The sequence below is a fragment of the Scleropages formosus genome, chromosome 7 (genome assembly GCF_900964775.1).
Source record: "Scleropages formosus chromosome 7, fSclFor1.1, whole genome shotgun sequence".
Classification (NCBI taxonomy): domain Eukaryota; kingdom Metazoa; phylum Chordata; class Actinopteri; order Osteoglossiformes; family Osteoglossidae; genus Scleropages; species Scleropages formosus.
The window spans coordinates 32,948,930-32,973,541 of record NC_041812.1 but is presented as its reverse complement, the minus strand read 5'-3'; the positions used below and the strand labels follow the sequence as shown (position 1 = coordinate 32,973,541).

At 41.4% G+C, this 24,612-nt stretch overlaps 1 protein-coding gene across 5 annotated transcripts; it reads right to left on the bottom strand.

Moving 5' to 3' along the window:
* Positions 1-269: 269 nt before the first annotated feature.
* On the bottom strand, positions 270-24,282 carry banp (BTG3 associated nuclear protein). Of its 5 annotated transcripts, none has more exons than XM_029253624.1 (13): positions 23,244-24,282; positions 19,122-19,344; positions 18,850-18,953; positions 18,466-18,665; positions 18,230-18,337; positions 17,974-18,143; positions 16,350-16,589; positions 14,482-14,643; positions 13,186-13,310; positions 12,783-12,854; positions 12,556-12,600; positions 6,202-6,345; positions 270-1,375 (listed from the first exon to the last, which is right to left on the bottom strand). In XM_029253624.1, the coding sequence occupies exons 2-13, from the start codon at positions 19,192-19,194 to the stop codon at positions 1,247-1,249; spliced, it is 1,572 nt and encodes a 523-aa protein (XP_029109457.1). In that variant the 5' UTR covers positions 19,195-19,344; positions 23,244-24,282; the 3' UTR covers positions 270-1,246. The 5 variants fall into 5 exon arrangements, with proteins under 5 accessions (XP_029109457.1, XP_029109460.1, XP_029109458.1 ...); XM_029253627.1 differs by having other exon boundaries at positions 19,122-19,208; XM_029253625.1 differs by lacking the exon at positions 23,244-24,282 and adding an exon at positions 19,369-19,527 and having other exon boundaries at positions 19,122-19,208.
* Between the last annotated feature and the right edge of the window lie 330 nt (positions 24,283-24,612).

Sequence of the window (24,612 nt, the reverse complement as noted above, 5' to 3'; positions counted from 1 at the left end):
TATACCATTACATCAGGCTCTGCTTGGATCATCTCTCCCATCAGTAATGCAACAACCTGGGAGTGTGGATCTGAAATTATCCAAACAGGACTAATCCTGTGATCAACACGAACCTACACACTAGCTTCAAAACAATGTAATCTCCATCACATCCTGTAGCCCTCTCCAGATTCATGTCTACCTTCCACCCCATCATCTTCCAGAAAACCAAGAGGCAGGGAGAAATCAGAATCTTCTACAGTGACAAAAAACTGTAAAGACAAAGAAAATTTCTGTGCCCTCTATAAAATGGTTTTATTAATCTGAATAAATTTCCAGCACAAAAGAACGAAAAACATCTTTTTTCTTTGTATTTCAGATATCCATCCACTGCTATTCTATCTCCTAGAAATGCTAAATACACATTTAAGCAAGATATAACAAAGAATGTCAAACGAAACAAGGATAACAATAAAATTACAAACCACAGTCAGAGTTTCTCAGAAGCAAAAAATGTCAAACAAAACTAAATTGTTCATAGCTTTTTTGAGAAACCTTTTTAGCTTGGAATGAGTTCTCTGCTCTTGCTGTATAAATGTGTCCTTAAAAAATCTGGATAACAGAACGAAGACCAAGCAGAGTCTGTCGTCAAAACAGTGGAGCTGTTAAACTCTTTGAAGAGCTGCTTGAAAGGTGCAATGGTCAGTAATAATAAACAAACCCCTTTTTGCTGATCAAGCTGTAGATAAACTGCTATGAAACTCATAGAAAACTATGAATCCATTGCCTCTGCATCTCTGTTCTGCAAATGTCTTGGCCTATCAGCGATGCCTAAACCAACATCTTGAATTTATTTTTTGTAGCAAGAGCCAAAATTGTTTTTGTGCCAATATACATTTAGCTTGCATTCATATCTTTTCCAGAAATCTGTTGAAAACAACTGCTTTGAACATATCTTTAACACCTAACCCAAAAAAGCAGAGAGACAGCAATGTGAAGAAGTGGTTAAGGTATTCCTTCATAATTGTACTTTTTTGTATTTCAAAGGGATTTCTGCTGTGTCTTTAATCACATTATGAAAGCAACCAGAATTGCTTTGATAAATATCCTGGGAAAATCTGCAACGCAAAAAAGTTCTTGTTCTAAATTTATCAACCCAAACTTTGTGTTTTCTTAGAATAGACACACATTGCTCCCGTACTCTTCATGTTGAGCCAAGTCCAAGTTCCTGCCGGTCACTGCTGGCAAAAGATGGTCCGACTTCTCTTCAGGTGGTTACAGTGTTCACTGGCATCTGGATCTGCACGACTTCCCCATTCTCTCCCTGTTGGATCTGAATAGCTCCATGCTTCATCTCCATGTCAGCCTGCAGGGCAGGTCCCAGTGCCTCTGCACCCTAGGGAACAAGGTACCAGCGCCATCATGACATTTCCAAATGTCGTGAACAAACCTATAGTTCAGTCATTCAGTAAACAGCACTTCAACAAGGACCATTTGCACAATTTCCCTCTTGTTTAGATTACCACTGTAGGCTAAAAAGAAGAGCAGCTACAGTAAAGATTAGATTATCTTCATCTCAGAGTGACTAATAACCCAGTATTGGAGGGGGAAACCCCAAAAATAACAGCACCAAGTGAAAATGGCAAATCATTCATCTTTAACAAAAAACTCAATGAACGAAAGTATTCATTCATTCAGTCATTCAGAAATTTTCTGTTGAGAAAGGTAGCTATTGACCTTAATTACCATAAAATGAGTGTGAACTTTCCAGTATAATCTACAAAATGTACAAATTTGGGTTTTTAACAGTTTACCTCCCCAGCTAAAAATTATACGGTATGGGTCTATCATCTTCTTTTGATCCAGCAGCTGTTATGGAAACTATTAAATAAGCAAAAACTAAAAATGTCCACATAAATAAAACTGCAAGCACAAGTTTTCAAGCACATCTGTAACAACTACCACATGTTTGGGAAAAGCTGAGAGTGACTGCTCTGATTCAAGATGTTGGACTGTGAAAATAAGCATGAACAGCTAAATGGAAGTCCGAAGCACAGATGATTAGGTCGTTTGGACAGCACCTGGTGGGTCACTGCGAAGTAGAGTTTTTGTGGAAACACTGTAGTGATACTCTCTCTTCAGATGGCTCTTCTGCATGCTTTCTCTCTCTACCAGACCCAAATGAGAGGCTGCCTTTTTTTTAAAAAAAACAGAATTTCACTTGTGTTTATTTGTCCAATTTAAAATTTTCAGTTTCATGCCATTCATAACACTTGTATTGTACATTTATTTGTGCCAGCAGTTTAATATTTTTCTCCGTCTCCTGTTTAACCTTAAATCAAAACAAGAACATATTTTTAATCAAGTAAAAACATACATTGAAATGTTGGACTAATAAAATAAAGCTTTAATTTCTTCCCCAAACTTTTGTTTTATGTGTTATTACTGGTTCTAATGAAATGTCTATAAAAATTTATGTATACTGGTCCTCTGTGTTAGGTTTGAAGTCAAGTGGAGACATGGTTCTACTGAATTTAATGAGCTACTTAAACATCCACTTAGACAGCCATAGTTTCTGAAGCCATCAGTTCTAAGCGAATGCTGCCGTTTCACAAGGGTTTACCCCTTCATCTTCAGGTGTTGTTCATCTAAGTCCACAAGCCTGTTGGAGCAGGACTTTTGATGAGGCTGATTACTAAGTCTATCCAATCAAATACTGTGTGTACATTATAGCCATTAGGCAAATAATCCCCTATTAAAACAGACTGTAGGATAGTGACGCAGTATAAACACAGTGATTGCTGCAACGTTGCAGTCAGAATAGGCCAGCACACATAATTTGCTTGGCAGTAATCAGAAAACACAATGTGTTTGGCTAGAACTTTGCCTGTCTGCCCTTCAGAGATAAACAAGTCATGATTTTGCAGAGAATTATTTACCCAAACATATGAACTATTAGTCCAAGTAGATTGGACAAAAGAACAAAGGAATAACACAAGGATCCTATATATGTTCATTTAGACCCAAATTAAGAGGAAATAAACATCAAATAATGGCCAAAACTCAGTTTGTGAAGATGACCGGCCCACTCCCACTGCACAGCAGAGCTAAACATACTATACACTGAACGTAGACCAGAGGTCAAGACCAACGCACTGTAATTTTCTGTAAAGAGTGCACTGCAAATTGTTTAGTCTTGACTAGCTCAATATTCAGCACTCTGTGTTTAGTGTAAAATGAGATCGATGTATAGTACTGCTTTTAGGGTTCATCGATGTCATCTTCAGTTTTTCCATAAAAATAAAACAAGAAAAACCTTAACACACAACTTAATATTTGGCAGAAAACAAGAAACAATGGGTTAAGCTTCTGTTATAATCGTGTTCATAAGACTGTAGAGTGTAGCCCCAAATGCCTTAACACCACCATCTGGTGACATGCATTTTCTTTAGCGTTTCTGTGTCAAGTTCACTATGCAAATGCTGAACATTCTGCATCACAACACTGAATATTTAAAGTACAACATGCTCGCATACTGAAAAAGAAGATATACCTCAGCAGCAAAATGAAATGTCTCTTGGTAATACGCATTCATTCCTAGCAGATGGCTAGACAAGAGTAAACTTGACCCAGTCTGTAGTACCTCCATCACACAAGTGGAGAGCGGCTGTGTGACCTAGATACTCTTACCTCTATGAGTCACACTGTGTTAAGCATGGAATGACTGCAGTCTGGTTTTTTTAAACACAGTTTTCCACTGCCTGGAACTTAAAACCATCTGAGACAATAATTTCACAGGCAGAAATGTTGGCAGAGTGCTGGGGTGAAAAGGGCTGAAAGTATTTTTTTACTACAGTGAATTAGAGGGAAAAGGACACACACTGTGTGATTCCGCATTTCCTGCACTGGAATGAGTGGCACTATGGAACAGTGGTTAAGGAATTGCCCCATTACTCTGATATAAATTAGGGGTATTGCCCCCACAGTTTTAAAAGAACTTCACATTTCTCAGGAAACATCCACATGTACAAAAGTACAAATATGAACTCTCAAACACAGAGTACATATGTTGAGGAAAGTAACAAGAAAGCTATTCCTTAGAACTTATGTTAAATATTCAATATAGTTAAACACTAACTGGCCATATTATTAGGTATACAGCTTCATTAACTGAAACAGCAAATAACTTGCCTGCAAGTTATTGCCTCTGTGGATGAAGCATGCAGGTAGAATTGAGAAGTCACTGCTGGACTAAGTGTAAGAATAAACAAAACACATGACCTAAGGAATCTTTAATGGGGTATGATTGTTAGTGCCACACATAGCGGTTCCAGCATTGCATAAACAGCAACAATCTTGATTTCTGTCCACTAAAGCGTTTAAAGTTTACAGACAATGGTGTGATTAACCTGTGGGCAAAAAACACCTTGTTAATGACAGAAGCTAGGTGTGCAGAAAGGCATCTCACATACATAAACACACATCTCATAAAAAACTTGACAGACAGACAAGATCAGCAGCAGACCATGCCAGGTTAATCCCCTGTGAGCTCAAACAAGATGATGAGGTTCCATGCAGCCACCAAAACTGGACAAGTGAAGAGCAAAAAGTGTTGCTCTGGTCTGTCAAATCTGTCCATGTCCGTTTTAACTGCTGAAAGTACCAAAGTATTGTTGCCAACAGGTGCATCCCTTCATACTCATTGTAGAATTTTTCATATTTATGCTTCCAGCAAGATCATGTGCCACATTGCAAAGCACACACATACCTGTATTCCAATGCCTGGCACAGTCTCTCCCCTGCCCCCCCACTTCGCCCCACTAAGCTATTGAAGCATCTTTGGGATGAGGTGGAATGAAATTCTACCAGAATACATATGTCAACCAAAAAAAAAGTGAACTTTCAGGAACTTTGTGAAGCTATCGAGCCAGCATGGATCAACACCCCTGTGGAAAGTTTCCAGGACCTTGCTGTTGAATTCATGCTGTACTGTAGAAAAAAGAGGGAGCCACCCAATATTAGCTCAGTGTACCTTATAAATTGACTGGTGAATAAAAGTAAAAAAGGTGACAGAGTGATGTAGCAGGTAATGTTGATGTCTCACAGCTCCTGGGCACCTGTTTCAGCCTGCATGTCCTCTGTGTTTATGTGGATTTCCTCCAACAGTTCAAAACATGAGTTTCAGTTGAAGGCTATAAATTGTCCTTTGTGTGTATGTGTCAGTGAGTGCATACGATACGATTGCCCTGCGATTGAGTGGTGTGTCCCCCAAACCCCCACCCAGCGTACCCAAAGAGACTGCAGCAGTACCATGTGTAACACCGTGTTTCTCAAAGCAATCTAAAATTACCTCTCTGCAGGACAGTCATCACACTGATACATTACCATCTTGATCACGTTCAGCCAAAAACAGTGGAAATCAAACATAATGACACATTTTGTAAAACCAAACCCTTTACATTGTTAATTTATGCATTTGACAAACAGTTTTCAGTTATTTGTGGTTTTTTTTTTTTATAAATAGTACATTTATCCCTTGTTAACCAGTCCTATTTAGCTGCATAAAACCTTCCAAATACTGAAAAACTAGATAATGAAACCGCATATTCCACCTTTTTAACTGGAAGAAATTCCAGTTCATTCCAGCTCCTTCACAAGCTCACCCTAAATTATGCCATTCATGAAGCAAAAGTAGTGCAACATTACATTTTGAGTCAGTTTTACTTTTTAAATGGCTGTTACTAGAATTTTTTCTCTTTTTTTTAAATTCCATCGCATGAAGGTCTTCTGGATCACATACTTGATTGTAGTAGCAAACATGGGCCTGTATCTAAGAAGTTGCCTCACCATTCTACATCAGACAATTTGTCACATGTACATTTGGAATAGTTGTAAGAGCAATGAATTTTCTATTTATTTCATTACACAATGAACTTTTTTCTGATACTTCAAATGTGGTCCCAGTTTACTACTCTGGACTGAATGGTGTCGGCCTGGACCAGATGTGGCATGCAGGATAAATAACAATCCAAACTGATTAACAAAAAGTGGTATTAAGGATCGTGGACCAGATATGTCAAAAACTGGATACTGGGAGACTGAATGACAATGGAGAGCTAATATGTACTGTTTTTGAGAACTTCATACAGCTCCAATAATGATCACTTACTGTGTCTTTCAATGTGTACAAAGGCATTATTAGATTTTGTCCAGGCACCTCACCTGCACAGCAGTGGTGTGGTCAGCAACAGGTGCCAGCTGGACATACTGCACCTGGATGTCACTGGCCTGCAGCGATGTGCCCTCCACTCCTGTTGCCCCAGTATCTGCTGAGGCCACAGCAATCAGCTGTGCCCCCTGAAGAACCTGTGAAGAAGAACTAAATGAGACTGTGTCATGCTTTTATTTTTACACAGATTTATGATTGACTGGAGGAAGCCAATGTCCATAGCAGAGCTAACCATGTGGGCCCAAACTCAGACAAGACACAAGAGGTCTAAACCAACATAATCACCACACATTATGTTTACATTTATTCATTTAGCTGACACTTTTCTCCAAAGCAACTTACAATGATTTACCCATTTATACAGCTAGGTAATTTTCACTAGAGCAATTTAGGGTAAGTACCTTGCTAAAGGGAACGACAACTGGGGGTGGGATTTGAACCTGTAACCATTTAGATCCAAAGGCAGAAGCACTAACCACTGTGCTACCAGCTGACCCATTACATTACAAAAGCACGATCACTTAGGAGCGATCAGTGTTTACACATGTTTAGAGAGGCTTTAAAATATTTTAAAACTAAGTTTTTTTTTTTTTTTTTTTTTAAATAAATACAAAGTCTAATTCTTTTTTCCAACCTAACTCTCTCTTTCATATGCTAACCCCCCCTTTGCCTGCTAAAAGATGCCAGCCTGCCAGTGTTCTCCATTTTGAGGGGAAATCTGCATTCCTGCAAAAAATCCCACACAAACCTCAATTAGGGCCTTCCAAAACCCCCCCTCATCCCCTACATTGAAGGAGTGAGTCAGTGGCACGCCAGTCATCCTGCTCCCCCATCAATCCACACTCACACTAAAAGACTTTCTTCCCCAGTTTCCCAAGCCCCTCTTGACTCTAATGGAAAAGATGGCCGAATGTGAACAACACTGACAGAAGAAACTGTCTCCATGCTAAACAGATGAAGTCCTTTGGTGAAATGAAAAGGCATCAGTTAGATCTATACGTTCAGTTTAAAGAAGAGCAATGTAGAATTCTGGCTGACAACATACAAATTCACACTTTAAAAAAAAAAAAAAAAGAAAAATTTTTAAATTTGCCTGTAATCTGATTATCAATGTATATACCAATTGACAGTCTAAGGAATTTAAGAACTTGAAGAAATAAGAAATAAAACTGTGGTTTTGGATTTTGATCTGAGAATAGGAACCGACAGTTTAAAAAAAAAAAAAAATTGTCTAAAGGACAGCTTCCATGTCCAAAATTTGGTGAATCATCTGATTTGGTGTGGTTTCTCTCATTCTTGGGAAACAAAAAAGTTGATATTTGATCCTTTAATTTTTATTCACAGAATTTAACTATGAAAACAAGTATGAACATCTGAACTGCGTAGTTTTTAAACACAGGCATACAGTACATTGATCAGTAAAACAAAAAGATAAAGTAGAAATAAAACAAAAAATGGAAAAGCACAACTTCAGACTGACACAATAAGGGATTCTTCTATTCAAATCTTCCCTTGCAAATGTTTTGACCGTTCACAGCATAAATAAAGAAGTAACAGTAAGCACTGGTACTGTTGCTGTGACTCGGACCACTGCATCCGTACCCTGTACCGACCTCCACCAAGCACAGTGCTTGTCCGGGGGGGATCAGCACGGGAACCGCACTCCCAATCTGCTTCCCATTACGGGCTCCAGCTCCAGCACACAAACAGCGCCACAGCGGCACTTCCCGGCCTGTCCACCGCGACCCACACCATCTGCGTGCGCAGTAAACCCGAGCCAAGGCAGATGTGAGGACTGGCCCACTTGTGAGAGACACCGGGTCCCCTAAGAGCACTGACTCCCAAACTAAAGAACAAGCTGCATCTCCCTCTCAATAATTCCAAAGTATCCTGCTTTCAAACCCTTCTTTAATGAGCTTGTTTTATAGTATTTTGTTTGTATTTTACGCCACACAAGAGAGGGGAGGGTGTGTACATAAACACATGTCAAGGATAAGCAGGAGTCTCCACTTAAACAGTTATGTCAACATAAGAAATGCTGCTAAGATGTAATATAACAAAACTGGAACTTAAGCCAATAAAGTATTTTCCTTGGTCACCTCATCACATTTATACAGTATATGGAACACAAGCAGTTCACACAAAGAGGTTATTCTTTATTCTCACCATTTTCTAAAATCAAACTGGTTTAGGGTCTCGAAATTATCAATTCTGCCTTCAGCAAGGCTTGACATACATCTCTTTTAGTGCTGTTGCAGACCAGTCTGACCTCTAGGCTCCCATCTCCTTGTTTCTGCATTGTAGAACCTGACAGCACAAACACAGAGTGAACTAGATTCTCTTCGAGCACCACTGCTTCACTTTCTTTTACTTTTCACACAGTACTCCCTCCAGAGGGCTGTTTACCGTATAGCAGGGAAAGTTCCTATTTTCCGTTCCCTCCAAGCAAAGTCACATTTAAAACTAAACACATCTTTTCCCAAACTGGAATGATTCTAAAACTGTACCCGTGTCTGCTCCATTCGAGGAGCAGAGTCCACCAGCATCTGTGCTGAAAGTGAGGGTTCAAGGCCATTAAAAGCATTAGTGGGTTAGGACACCAAACCTATCTTGCGCAGTGTGCAGTTCAATGAGCGCTGCACTGTTTGTGGTGCAGATCTTGCAAAAAAAATCACGGAGTGTGCCGAACATTAACTTAACGGTAGCAGCAGCAATTATTATCAGGGATTGAGACTTGAGGAAGCGCCCTTTTTTAAAGCTGATTAAACACAAAGGACACACATTCCTGAGGCATTTCTGACCTCTACTGTTCTGTCATCCTGCAAAATATTACTCATACATTTATATTTATTTATTGAGCTTTTCCCTAAAGCAACTTGCAACATTAAGCTACCTACAACTATTTACCCATTTAAACGCCTAGGTAATTTTACTGGAGCAATTTAGGGTAAGTACCTTGCCCAAGGGTACTACAGCTGGAGGTGAGATTCCAACCCTTGGGTCCAAAGGTAGCAGCACTAACCACTACACTATCAGCTGCTCCTTTACATACACATACCAGGTCGAGCACAAAGGAACTTGCTATAGCCACAGAGCATGTGGAGGGCAGCCAAGTATTAAGCAGCAATTAAAATGAAACCGTTGTATCAAACTGTTGTGCGAGGCAGGGGAACATTTGGACAGCATTACCTGCAATAAAAGGTTAAATGCAGCTGGCCTAACTAAACCACCACTGCACTGCTGTTGCAATGGCTGCCACACAGGCTCATAACACAGCGGTTTATTTTTAGTGTCCAATAGTCCAGCAACAAGTAACTGCACTCTAATTTTAGCCATGGTATAATTAAAGCTGGCTCTGTGCTGTAGTTCTTTATCAACAAGCACAAACTTAAAAAACTGAGTTTCACTCAATTTATTTTCGTGTTGACTATCTGATCTCAGCCGACCTCACAGTGTCATCTACACAATACCAAAGAAAATGTGCTTTGTAGAACAGCTTGGCAGCAGTAGAGGGGCAAAAAAACAAAGGTCCATATATGATCCAGCATTCATGCAACTCATTAATCCCTCCTGTCAGCAGTTCATATGAAAAAAACTTCTAAGACGTTTATAATGTTGTTAGAATGGGCAGTAGGCCACTATCATTCATAGACCTTAAGACCACAGGGGAAAAATGGGGACATACAGAACATTTCATTGCTCCTCACGATTGTCTCTCACCCTTAACCTGATCTCATCCGCCAGCACCTCTGTGTTCGATTTACTGTTCTGGGCAAGGAACTCCTGATGGGGTTGAAACCTAGGCCTACACTGCTCTCCAGCTTCTACCACTGACGCAACCACACACACACACACACACACACACACACACACACACACACACACACACACACAGAGTCCTCAGCCTGTCATTGGTAATCCAGTGCATTAAATAAAATGTTTAATGTAATTTCGGCTCATATCCTCTCATTATATATCACTGTACCTCAAGACATACCACCCACAGAGGTGGTCCAAAGGGTCTACATACCCTCCCGCCCACAATGGAGAAGCAAGACACCAGGATCTTATCATCAGAGCTCTTAACCACTAGCCAAACGGACCCAGTTTGAAAACTGAGTTTTGTAAAGCTTTGCACTTTGTGGACATGTTGTCCTCAAATCACTGTTGAGAGCCAGGAGAAAACATTCAGAGTTATGAGAACAAGAGACCGTTTATCTTAGCAATTCCAGTTTGGATTGGTGGGAAAAGGCTGCTGAAAAGATGCCGTCTAATACGTCTGTGTGTGAATATCAAGACCTGGAACACAAGGTTAAAGAATAAGACATTCTGTGTTTATTTTGGCCAGGAGAACACATCATTTTACAGACGAAATAAAAAAAATACAAGAAATAAGGGAAAGAAAAAGGGCATTGTGACAATGTTAATATGAGCTCTAAATTCCCCTCCCCAGTGACATTTTGGCATCGTTAAAAGATACACGGCTGTACTTAAGATTCCGGGATCTCACAGTCCAATAGGCGATCTCTCAGCAAAAACAGCTTTTTTAAACATACAGGCATTCTTTTTTAACACGCAAAGGGAGGAAGATGTTGGTGTGTGGAGAGAGAGACTCAGATAAAAATATTCTCTCACAAAAACCACACACACTTCATGTACTACAAAAGCCCAACTGAACTGATTAGACTAACATTGAGTAATGTACCATGTGGGTTAGGTTTAGAATGTGGACCTGCAGTAAAAACCAGATACCACTTCTCAACACTGAGGACAGGAAATATGATTACAGCTCTGACACCAAAGGAAACTGATGCTCTTATATCGCTGAAGCTACAGAAGGCAAATATCTACATTACTAAAACCAGGTTAGTTACGCCAAGTCCCTCACAACAATGACACCGGATAACACACAGCAGTCTCCTGTCTTTGTGTACTGAGGATCTGAATCTGCCAATGAGCAGAGCCCCACGTAGCACTCAGAGAACTCAAAAAAGGAAAAAGAAATGCCAACGCCTGCCTTCACTCAGCATGTGGGACTGAGTCACAAAACCCAGCTGTTATTTATCTTTTGTTCCCCCTGAATTGTTGGTCCTGTCCTGAACTGTGAAGTGGTTCCCCTGCGTTCCCGGGATCCCGCCTTAAATCACAGACGGAAAAGCATAACAGAGTGGCAAGTCATGGGACAGCGGCACAGTTGCGTGAGCGCGCGCAATACTGGATAGCGCTGCACATGTGTTGAGTTAGCATTTCAGAAGACCAGACAGCACAACAGCAAGCTACTGGTGACCAGAGTCTGGTCTACCAAGAACGGGACCACAGTGAGATAGCTGTGGACAGAGACTGAGAGCCAGACCCAAGAAAAGAGACAAAAAAAAAAAAAAACAGAAAGCCTAGAGGTAGGGGCATTCAGACCAGAGAGGCTTGAGAACCATACGGGACAGCTGCACTTGGATCAATGACGCTCAGAGCTCAATGGGTCGTTTCAGGACTCGCGTGAGGAAGGGTGGGGATAAATATCTTCAAATCCACGGAACAAGGAACACATGCCGATGGAACACAGAGAATAAACAGGGGGAAAAACATCCTGGATCTTAAGTATGAATCAGCTGAAACACACACACACACACACACACACACACACACACACACCCTCTCTTTCACACATACTTGCAGTTACATACACATTCACAGACACACAAATAAATACTCCCTCCAAAAAAGCATGCATGCTGACCCCACTTTGATCATAAGCCTCTTCTTCCTCTGAGAAAACACAGCAGACATCCCAAAGTCAAAGGCAGTCACGCGCACACACATGCATACACCAGTCCTCAACCAGCACTCGGCAGAACTTAGGTCAGACGTATCAAAATAAAAAATTTTTAAAAGTACTCTGTCTGGAAAGAAATTAGGTATACATGTGTTCCTGTTCTAATCTGGGCTATTTGATGTTGTTAGTACCCCAATATTCTGCACAATGTGTTCCATTCTGCATGCACATAACACAAAACACATTTTAACACAGCCCTGTTGTTTCCGCAGTGTTAGTTGGCAATGCTGACTCCATTAGAAGAGCATCAACCCTGAAACTGGCATCTAGACAGCAGACTAGTATCCACAGAAGACCTATAGCCTCACAAATTATATTAAATAAAGAAGAAAAAACACTGAGTTTGATGTTTGCTGAAGAGTAACACAAGAGGAATCATGATTCTTTCCAGTGGCTTCAGACTCTTTGTTGGGGGTCTTTATTCAAAGAAATTGCTAATAGGGGGGCTGCATGTAACAGCAGCTATGTCCCACCTGAGAATCTTGGATCAGCTTGATGAGAAAATCATTAACCTTACCTGTCCATCCTGGCCCACGTGAACCTGATGGATCTGGAGATTTCCCTGGAGCACAGGGCACAGAAAGCATCAACCATCAATGCCACAAGAAGCATAAAAGCACACAATCCAGGCTATTCAAAATGCTCCAACATCTAGACACAACTGATACACAAACTACACCATAGAACATACCATTCTAACCTTGCACAAAGACACACACGCACTGGTGGGTATGCATGACTCACCTCACTGTCCTGTGTGATTTGGACTTGTTCCCCTTGAGGAACCTGAGCAATGTGGAGGTGTCCCTGAGGAATCTGTGGGAGAGAGAGCCAAACAAACACACACACAGAGTCATCCTGGGTTTTCCACTATGTCTTAACTGGGACAAGTCTAAGGAAATAACACAGCAAACATTTGTCTGAACCACCAGCGGTTGCCTCATCTTTTATCCTTTTTTAAACCTCTTGTGCTGGATACTGCAAAATCAGTCTGTTAATAGTTTATTTACAAGAGCCAAAGGTAAAAAATATATATATTTGAAATGCATGTATTCAAAGGATTTTAATCTATTCTGTATTTGCAGCAGAAGTGTACTCTTGGTGTGTACTACCAAGAGATGGAAATATACACAAGGAAGACACCAACCACTTGTACTTGTCCATCCTGTCCTATGTGGTGGATCTGCACCTGCTGGGTGTTGGCCAGAGCGTAGTGCAGTGCCTGCTGGGCAGAGTTCTCTGTTTGAGATGCACTGGCCGCAGCAGTGCCTTCTGGAGGGACACGGAGACAAACAGGATTTAATCAGAAACTCTCCTGCACACCACATTGTGGGTATAAACACAGGACTGAACAGCATGCACAATACACCAATGGGCTTTTTGCTGGCCAATCAGACACAGCAAAGTAATAACCACTGCCTAACAAGCAAGTCACTGACTGCAGACCACCTTTTGACCTATTGATTGATCCCTCCTGAACAGCAAGTTCCAGAAATGATAACATGATCCCAACTGTGACACATTCTATGGCACTGTGCATCAGATGAGCACCGCTACAGGAAGCGGTATATCCTAATGTCTGTTCAAGGAAAGAAGCCGCAGATTGAGTGTCTGCACATTAAAGCGCGGGTTGCTTTTTCAGACTCTCTTTGGGCTTTGCTTTCCCAGGGGCCAGTTAAGCTTTACACATGATACTTTCCATTTTCCTTGTGGAGATAAAAAAGGAGCTCCTGCAGCGATGGTGGCCAGTATGAACGCCGCACTTCCGTCTGCCCCCTCTCCAGGGGTAACCGGCATCACACTGAGCACATCTGAACCTATTACACTTCCTCTTCCCACACAAAGACCAGTGTCTCAGAGAGAGTCAGCAAAAGCCAGGGAGAGGGCCCCTCCAGTGCTGCTTATTTGGGTTCCCCCAAAGCGGCCGGTATCAGTTGAGTCAGAGGTGAGGGCGGCCTGGTCCCGGGGAAGGGAAGAGTGGAGGTGTTGAGTGGAGATTATAACCATATGTATGACCCAGCTTCAGCACAGTTAGGGTCTGACCTTACTTCCTTTGTTTTCTCACTGTCCTTCACAGTAAAAATTCAAATGTGTCTCTCTCGTGCAGAGCAGTGTCACAGGCCTCTCACAAAATCAACACCCACATTGCACTAAGCTAACACACAGCACTAGCTCCACTTAGTGTTCAAAAAGACACACACATGCTCTCATAGGTAAAGAACACTTAGACAAACCAAACTCCATGGCGGACAAGAGGACGGAAAGGACTTTAAAAAACTAAGTTCACAGGGGGACAGAAGGACAGGCTAAAGTGTGGATGATTAGAGATGTCAAGCGTAGCGCCCTGCATGGACATGCCCTTACAAAAATGATAACAATACTGAGTCAGCATATAGAACCATCTATGGGGTGTTTATGGCTGGAGTTGGGGGGAGGGTAGTACCTGAGGAGGTCTGAGAGACAGGGTTCCTACGGGAGAAGCTCTTGACAGCCAGGCTTTGCCCCCGCTGCTTACGCCGCCACGCTGTTCGACACTTGGAGTCAATGCTCTGCTTGATCCGATACCAGTCCGATTCCGTGATACCAAACTTGTGGAACAAGTGACCTAAGGCAGGACAAAGAGAACAGTTCTAGGAAAAGACTGAAAACACATGGCAGAAGTGGCTGAATGGTACAAGTTTTTGAGACAATGTGACACAACAAGGATTATAAGAAAAAGTGAAAGACTTGGGCCTAGATTTGTGCCCCTGCTCCAGCTGTAGTACCCTTGAGCAAGTTATCCTTCATTGCGCTAATAAAAATTACTCAGCAGTATAAATATATCAAGTCACTTTCTAGACAAATACCAATTTGTTAAATTAATTAATTTAATTAGGCTAGGGCAATACGCCAAAGTTATGAGGGACCTCTCAGAGAGCACAGCTGTTTCTATCTATTGCACTTTCCCTTCCCGTCATCTGAACCTGCAGCTTTATGGCCACAAATCGGCTTCCTCAAACTGTACATCAAAGCACTCTGAATGCTGAGAGTGGGAACTGAACAGACACGCACTCAGTCTCTCAATAAAATGAACACAGGCACACTCACCCATGCCCATACACTCTCAGGTACCTCTCAGGCATGTACTGACACACTCAGTTGTAAACACATACTTTCACATAATACACAGAGCAAGAAAGAATAATTAATGTGCTGTTTCCATCCAGTGCTGCAGCAGCTATCCCATCATCCTCAGTGCAGACACACATCTGCCTGACCAAAGCTCTTGAAGAGCTAGTAAATGGCTTGCTAACACTGGCCTGTTGTTCTTGGCAGCAAGACAACTGTGGGGTTTATCAGAGCTGACAGCATCACTCAGGGCAGATTAATAAACCCTGAGGGGGCAGAATGCGTGGCTGGGGGGGCAACTATGGACAATCCCACCTCACAATTGATGATCACACACAGGCAGGTAACACAGGCAGACACACGCCCCCTCCAAACTAAACCTGGGCGTCATGTACCTTAAATGCAAATCGCCAATGTTTTTGATGTATTTCGAGTTTTTGTAGTGTACTTGTAACACATGTACAGGCAATTCTAACTCATACTTTGGCAAGTTTTAGACTGTTTTGCTAAAAAAATCTTTCCATGACTGAATAAGCAAGCACTCTATATACCAATCAGAATTATCAGATGGAGATAGCAAAACTATATGTCTATAATAGGATGAAGTTGTGCTAAATCAGATCATCAAGGGAGAGGGACAGTGCCAATCAGAAAAAGAAAAATTAATATAACGTATATTTACTTGTTGCCATGCACCTTCCTAGAAGCGACCCATGAACACAGCGTTGTTGCAGCAGCACACTCTGTCTGCATTCCCATTTTTTTTGCCATGACCCAAAAACCCATTTACGACAAATCAAAAACATATTTTCAATAGGGCTTTCACACAGCTTCTCACAGCTTTGCACACACCGTACTACCGCAGGGCTGAAGCAGGAACCTTGGAACACTCGTAAACACAAATACACATCTAATGCCATGGCCATAAATGCTTCATGCAACTATACACACATTTAACATCTTCCCCCACATTGTACTGCCAAAGCCTAGAACTCAGAATGCAGCTATACCCCACCAGAGCTCACCTTTTGCTTTTGAGAAAACAGAATAAAAGTAAAGGGAAGGAAAACGGAAAAGATGGAATGAGATGCTGGAAGTACTTTTGAGAAGTAGTTCCAAAAGGCAAAACTGAGACAGGAAATCTGAGGAGATCTGATGGGGTCAATCAAATTTTCAGCAAAGGTGAAGCAACAGGCAACTCACAGCGGATGCCATAAATCATTAGGGGGTCCAGCTGTTTCTTGCCGTGTTTCCCCTGCCCAGAGAGGTTAGAGACAGCCTGCACTTCTCGGTGGAACAAGTAGTCCAACAGCGTCAGTGCCATCTTCTCAGCTGTGCGACAGTTAGTGCTGATGTGCAGCATGTCTGCTGGGGACACAGGGCACCGCACACGCATCTCTGGATTGTTTTCATCACCAAGCCAAGTACCCCCAGGGTAGTCCTCTGTGGGAATACACAAAGCCAGGGTGGAGAAAATAAAAGGTAAGTCTTCATAAACACACTCTATAACTGGTACCAAGTGTTCTGTACTGAGCTTCTTTACAAGGCCTTTGTCTCAGGCTCTGAAAAATGGTTGAATATAATGCAGCATGTCAGAAATACATAACAGAAATAATCCTAAAAGGGCTCCATAAGACCATAAGCGACAGCTCCGCCAAGAAACTTTTTGCATTCAGCAGCTTTTATTAAAAAAAAAAAACTCATAGCTTGCTCTGCACCACCACAGGCCAAGCTACACACGAGACACTGCTGTGATAAAACTGTTAAGCACATATTGGATGCCCCCTAGTGTCCTCAATGGTATACAAGCCAGCTTTCCTCAGTTTCAGATTGAAAACAGGCACGCAGCAGGAAGGTAATAACTCAACTAAAATTTAAAGTCCATGTCCAGCTGCAACTCTGAGAATTAGACTATGTACACTGTACAAGCAGTGTTTCCGGAGTCATTATTTGCATATGATGGAAAAAAGCTTCTTTTGCACAGTTGAGCAGGAGGTAGCACTTATGCATAACAGAGCCTTGGCAATATGTTTAAGAGTAGATTTAAATGAGGCTCAGTTTGTGTGGAGTTTGCATGTTCTCTCCATGTTCATGTGGGATGTCTTTCAAGGTCCAATATTTCCTCCTACAGACATGTGTTTCAGGTAAACTGGTGATGCTATATTGCACGTAGTGTATATGTATGAAAAAGGGGGTGCGGTGGCGCAGTGGGTTGGACCACAGTCCTGCTCTCCGGTGGGTCTGGGGTTCGAGTCCCGCTTGGGGTGCCTTGCGACGGACTGGCGTCCCGTTCTGGGTGTGTCCCCTCCCCCTCCGGCCTTACGCCCTATGTTACTGGGGTGGCTCCGGTTCCCCGTGACCCCGTATGGGACAAGGGGTTCTGAAAATGTGTGTGTGTGTGTGAATGAGTAAGTGGAGAGGTGTCTTGTGTCTTGTAATGCGTTGGACACCTGACCCTGCCTCACACCTTGTACTTCCAAGATAGGTTCCAGACCACCATTGGAAGCAGTTGATAAAAGTGGGGATAGGTCCCAAAGTTTTGAACACAGTGTACAAAATGGAACAAAATGTTGTAAAAAAGACCACTACTGCATGCCCCACAGCATTATATTTGTTTTAACAACATGGCAGGAATTTTTTCCAGTGAAATATTGTCTGGGATGCCATATACTGGTCAACAGGTTGCAGCAGACTGTCTCCTATTCAGATTTTATTAACCATACTACCATTCCAAACACCCACTACCACAAAATGGAAAAAACAATTTCACTGATAGCTTTCCTCAGTTTCACTCTCCCATACTGCATGTCCTGTATGGGTCTCCTACCTTCAGAATTTAGCGTAATGAGTGTGACATTGTTGGCAGCCTGGCCAGAGGCTTGGCCACTGTTAGATACTGAATCACTGGCCTCTGAACCACTCTCCACGTCCTCTTGACTGTCATCTGGGGCTGGAACCTTCACCAGGATAGTGTTCTGCCTTCGTCCACTCACCGTACTACAGAGAAATGTTCACCAGTGAGTACCAAGCTTGGCATCATACATAATGTTCTCAAAAGTTGGGAGGAATGGAAAGTTACTCACTTGCTGAGAAGGTTTTCCAGTGACTCTGCTGCATGCATAGACCCATCTTCATGTCCCGCTCCCTTCTGCCGGTCATTACTCACAATTACATTTGTCTGTGGGACGAGACTAAAACATTGACAAGGGATTAAAAAAGTTCAAAGACCTTCATCTTACCTCAAAGGCCTGCCTTCAACCCCTGATCTCTGTACTATTTACACTCTTCACATCCATACTGGTTTCGCATCCCTACTCACCATCGAACTTTGTTCCAGGTCTGTGTGGCACCCAATGGAGACCCAGCCACCATGGGCACTTGAATGGGCCCCTGGTTCTTGTTCACCACCACATCCACCTTCTCTTCTAGTGTTCTACAGACTGCCTCCAGTACCTGCAGCTTTGCCTCAATAGCCTCAAGCCGCTGACAGATAGTTTGGTTGAAGGAATATAACATAGTCTGGAGACAGAGAAAAACATCCATGGATATCTCCTCCCAATCTTCTACAGACACCCATGCTAACAATTTCACCCTAATCTTAGAGACAAAAGATTTAAGCCCACATGAATTAAACATAGGAAAGAAGACATGCTGTATCCACCAGGATGACCTCACTGAATACTTTCAATCAAGCACGGCATACCTTCAGAGATCCATCTTGACATGTTATCTCCATACGTGGACGTTTCCTCTCTGGTTTGTCATCGCCATCTTCATGATTCTCCAGCACAACTGCAGCAATCACACCTGCAGTCAGACTTCCCAGCATCAATGAAACTCAGATTTTCTGGTTATGTACAGTACATTTGCTTTTAATCCATCTAAGACACCTTCCTGTGCTGCGTTGTGTTGAGGAGTGTTGGCAAGTATACAGGGCACAGGATGAAAAGTGGGAAATACACGGCAATATCCTACCAGATGGTTCCACTGGAGTCAAGTCTTCCACTGCAATTTGAACCATCTCTTCCAGCTCCTGCTCTGACATCATGAAGACTGCTGTTGCTACAAACCAAGCAATGCAATAATTACAGAGCACCTCTGTAATGCCCTAAACAATCATTGATAAGCAGTAGGTGGATGATGGAGATGGAAAGCCATACGCCGACTTCCTAATGTGTATCATCCACAACAAGATGGCCTGAAAAGACAAGAAAATAAATACCATAAATTAAACCGCAGTATTTCACCTATCCAATGTCAATCACCACTTGTCCTGAGCAGGGTCGCAGTGAACCGAACATATTGCAGAAGCTCTGGCCGTAAGGTGGGGGGCAGCACATCCTGGATGGAATGTAAACCACAGTATTTTAACACACACACACACACACACACACACACATTTTCAGAACCGCTTGTCCCATACGGGGTCATGGAGCCTACCCGGCAACACAGGGCGTAAGGCCGGAGAGGGAGGGGACACACCCAGGACGGGACGCCAGTCCGTCGCAAGGCACCCCAAAGCGGGACTTGAACCCCAGACCCACCGGAGAGCAGGACCGTGGTCCAACCCACTGCGCCACCGCACCCCTCCTATTTTAACACAATGTAGTCTTTTACCAGTTATAACATCAATTATTAATAAGTAAGAATTTATAAACAGCTTTGACAAAAGCCTGCTTCATATTAATAGGATCTGTTCACCATAGGTTGCTCTAAGGAGTTCATCTGTCAAGCATATTACTTTGTTTTGTATTTAAGTAGCACTGCTGTGGAATCAGAAATGCAGTAATAAATGAGGCGAGTTTGTACTTGTACCTACGCATTTCACTAATTTTCTACTAATTTTAGGTCCAGAAAAGTTGCAAGCAAAAATATGGTTTTATTAGCATCACACACTGGCTCCTCAACTTACAAACACAAATGAGACAACTCTGTTTATAACCTGATTTATTCATAACTCCAAAGTAACTTTTACTACTAAGTCACAATCAATACAAGCCACCTGATACACATCTTTCCATTTATTCACAGGTTAGATTTAGTTAGATAAAATTTTAATAATTAAAATCCAACACTTCCATCCATTCATCATCATCAGTATGTTCTTGTTCAATGCAGGGTCATGGTGGTTCGAGCCCATACTAGGAGCATACTATATGAGGCAGGGTACGCCCTGAACATAACATCACTACATCATTGTAACACTTTTTTCTCATTTCCAACCAGGTTAATTTTAAAATATATTACTTCCACAACTTCATATTTCATAATGACTGTTAGCCACTGTATCCTATAAGTATGTGCAACATTTGCCATTTTCTGGGCATTTTCACTTGATTCTATAAAATCAATAAAAGCTTAATACAGATATCCCTCTGTTTATAAGTTAAATTCTATAATAAAAGCAAAAATTGATTGACTTATTATAAAAAATACTTTAAGACACTATTTTAACTATCAAAACTAAATTTAAAAGTAATTTTAAATGACTGATTTTAAACATACATTCTCTCCACAGACTTCAATAATGATTTGCTGATAACAAAATGTTGACTATACCAGATGTTGGTTATTAGGCCACCTTACACTCCCATTTGTTCCTCATCTGAGTGCATTTTAATGCCAACCAATGGTTGGTTGTGGAACCACTGGTTGCTATAGCCCGGCAAGGCAAATTTTACAAAACAAGAACATTTAAAAAATAAAAAAAGCCAACTGGGAAATGATTGAATTTTTGAAAACTTATAATGAACAATTGTAAAACAACAAGCAGATTGTAAACAAATATAAGCAGATGTCAAGGAGAGTTTACTCTTACAATATAATAAGGTCACACACATAAACAGCTCCTATTCTGTAGCTAAAAAAAAGTATGTTTCTTTTGTTCCAGTTTCAGGATTGTCCTAAACCTTTGTTGATGCTGCTACAAGACTTGAGCACTCAAAAATCACATTTGAATACACTGCTACCAGAAATTGTATTAACAGTTTCTATTAATAACAAAAACTTGAGTAAACAACTAAAAATAATCTCAAATGTACTCATCCAAAATTGATAATTACTTGGTTATATTAACATTTATTTATTTAGCAGACACTTTTGTCCAAAGCAACTTCCAGTGAACTCTATGTAGTGTTACTAGCCCACACACCTTATTCACCACGGTGACAAACTGCTAGATACAGTACTTACAATGGGTCACTCATCCATATATCAGTGGAATACACTCTGTCTCTCGCTCATACACAAACTGAATTGAATTAAATTGGTTAAATCAAACTGTACTATAACTTCCACAAAAAAGGGAATGGGAAGACCAGTAAACTTACTTCTACACTTAAATACTAAGTAAACAGAAAGCTATATAACACACACTGACTGAAGTCGCTTGTCCCAAGCGGGGACGCGGTGAGCCGGGACCTAACCTGGCAGCACAGGGTGCAAAACTGGAAGGGGAGGGGACACACCCAGGGCAGGATGCCAGTCTGTCAAATGGCACCCAAAGTGGGACTTGGACCCGAGACCCACCAGAGAGCAGGCACAGGCCAAACCCACTGTGCCACCACAAAAGTATAGAAAACAATTTTAATGCAAAATGAGAACTTGTAACATGATACCTTAAAGAACTGCTTTTTAACATGTTGAAAGATTAGCTAGTTAGTACTTAAACACAATAATTTCAGATGTGTAACTAAATATTTGAAGTTTTGACTAATTGTACTGGGCCCAAAACAGATTAATGTAAGCCTGATAACCAGTACAACTGATGATACAGTAAAATAATTTATGAAGTAAAACAAGGGGTGAATCTTGACTTTCCTTCAAACACCCAAATGCTGGGATGATTTTAAATAGTGCTTCTAACACAAAGCAATCTTATTTCACATCCCTAAACTCCATTCCTCCTCTCTGGAGACATTTAATCCAATTTAAACTACAAGATTAGTTTACATCTGTGGCCTGAAATGTTTCTATTTGGTGATATTAAATCTTACTAAACATGTAATTTCACTGTGTTTTTACTCATGTTTGCTGCACAAGCTGGAAATGCAGGGTGACTTTACATTTATTCACTTAGCAGATGCTTTTCTCCAAAGTAACTTACAATGGATAAGCCCACACACCTTATTCACCAAGGTGACTTATACTACTAGGTGCACTACAGGTCACTCATCCATACATCAGTGAAACACACTCTGTGACACACACAGTATGAGGGAACCTGAACAGCATGTCTTTGGACTGTGGGAGGAAACCAGAGCACCCCAAGAAAACCCACACAGACACAGGGAGAACACACAACCTCCACAGAGACTGAAGGGGGATCGAACCCACGTTCTCTCGCACAACTCAGGCGCTGTGAGACAGCAACGCTACTTGCCATACCACCATACCATCCAGTTTAAAGGAGACCTACTTAACTAAGAATTATACACCTGGTTCTATGGTCACAAGCACTGCATAACACTGAAATTTTAAATTCCTGCTACACAAATACACTTTTTTTTCCTGAGATGTACATCGCTTGCGAGAAAAGCATCAGCTAAATAACTATAAAAATACAAATGTTAACTGATTCTACATCTAACGATGTATTGCAACTGAAAACTGTTTGCACAGCAGGCAAGCCAACGCCAACTAGTAGGCTGGTTATTTATTAGACTGCACATCAGTCTGATCAGTTGATGTCTAAAAGGAGTTCATTTAATATATTGCACTCCTTCTAATGTGATAGTTAGCTAGAGTTCAAATTGAATGAGTAAATTTCAACAAACAACTGGCCAGATCAATAGAAGTTAAGAAGATCCTATGTATCCTAGCCTAGAATTATCCGATTTACAGAAAGAAAGCATGAACTGCTACCACCGGCAAAGACACAGACTGAAAAGACATTTACAGGCCTCGACGCTTGCTAGGTAGCTAGCTAAAGACACAAAACCTCGATGGTGAGGTTACAACTCAAAATGGAAGTGAAATGCATCGCTTCATGTTGTGTAAAATCAGCTAAACTGTCTAGAACTGCAGGAAGTGAGCTGCCCCTGACACATCAGCCGTCCCATCGCGGGACGCGAACGTTTCGCCTTTGGTTTATATTACCGTTTGAGGGGTGAATTCTCGTGTTGTTTGTGCGATTCCGATAATGGCGTCCTTCCTCGCGAGAGAAAAAAACTACACCTCGAGCTCGGCTGTTCCGCTCGGGGCTTCAGTGGGTGGGGATGGACGGCGGCGAGTGCTGTGAAGAAAAACGGCACTTTTCTGTACGAATTGTAACTTTGAAATTAATTTAATCAATTTTGTTTGATTGAATAGCGATATGGTGCACACTGAGCCTTTGTTGTATGTTTTAAATGTTAACTTGCTTGTGCTTTCGCCACTATATATGTCCACTGCAGTAGAGCTCTGCGGTGGGTGGAGCTGGGCGCTTTGTCGGAGCGGCGTCATAAGTATAGCTAGCTTAGCTAAAGTGAAATGAAGACACGTTATGCTGGTATTTGCGATTTTCAGTGCCGTTTTGTGTTGCATTAACCGCACAAATACGAGAACTTAAAGAGTAAACTCGAAATATACATCGTTTTGTGTATTTTTTTTTTTTTTTTTTTTTTTTTTTTACAACTGGAAAGTCTTGACAGCTATCTTTTACTAGCCGCTACCACTTAGCGCGTGATTTCTGTATTACTCTTAAGCAACGTACACTACTGACCACGTAGTGCATGCGTGAATGCTTAATTCTATACGCTACGTTAGGCCTACGCTACATTAATAATATTTATTGCTTTTTTATATCTGTGATGCGCTAATTTTTGTAGCATATTTAATTTTTGTATTTCTGGGCGGCTAACTTGCAGTGTAATACAGTAATTTGAGTTATTTTTTTGTAGTTTGGATGAAGTCTGACAAAAATGTCCCGAAGTAATGTAAGTTGTCAATGCGAGAGCCACAGACTCCAGGCTGTGTCAGAAATCAGCGTGTTACTGCAGTGAGGGAAGTAGAAGGGTACTGGAGTATGCAGACCAGCTCGCAAGGTCCTTACACGGATTTGTACAGTAACCTATATAAAGCCCACACTTCTCTTGGTGTACCATAATTACTTATTCTTTTTGCCAGTCCTGTTTTGTGTACTTTATGTAGCTTTGGAATCCTGCTAATTAAAATGAAAAGTAAACTTGACTCTGGTTCCTATATTTCACATCAAATAAAAGGAGAATGGTCTTTTGACTTTTCTCAACATCTACTTCAATCATTTATATAAATATATATATCTGGGTAATTTTACTGGAGCACTTTAGGTGAAGTACCTTGCTCAAACTGAAGGGAATTTAAACCTGCAACCTCTGGGTCCAGAGGCAGCAGCGGTAACTAATATATTACCAGCTTCCCGTGAACTGATGCTACATAATTGATCGTGCCCCTGAAAATAGGCACGTGATCTGGATCACGGTGTCTATGATATGCATGTCAATAAAGC

Coding starts and splice junctions, on each gene's coding strand:
- banp (XM_029253624.1), bottom strand. CDS start 19,194: ATGATGTCAGAGCAGGAGCTGGAAGAGATGGTTCAAATTGCAGTGGAA. Junction 18,144..18,229: donor CTGGAAAACCTTCTCAGCAA/GTGAGTAACTTT, acceptor ATTTCTCTGTAG/TACGGTGAGTGGACGAAGGC. Junction 14,644..16,349: donor AATGATTTATGGCATCCGCT/GTGAGTTGCCTG, acceptor GTCCTGCCTTAG/GTCACTTGTTCCACAAGTTT.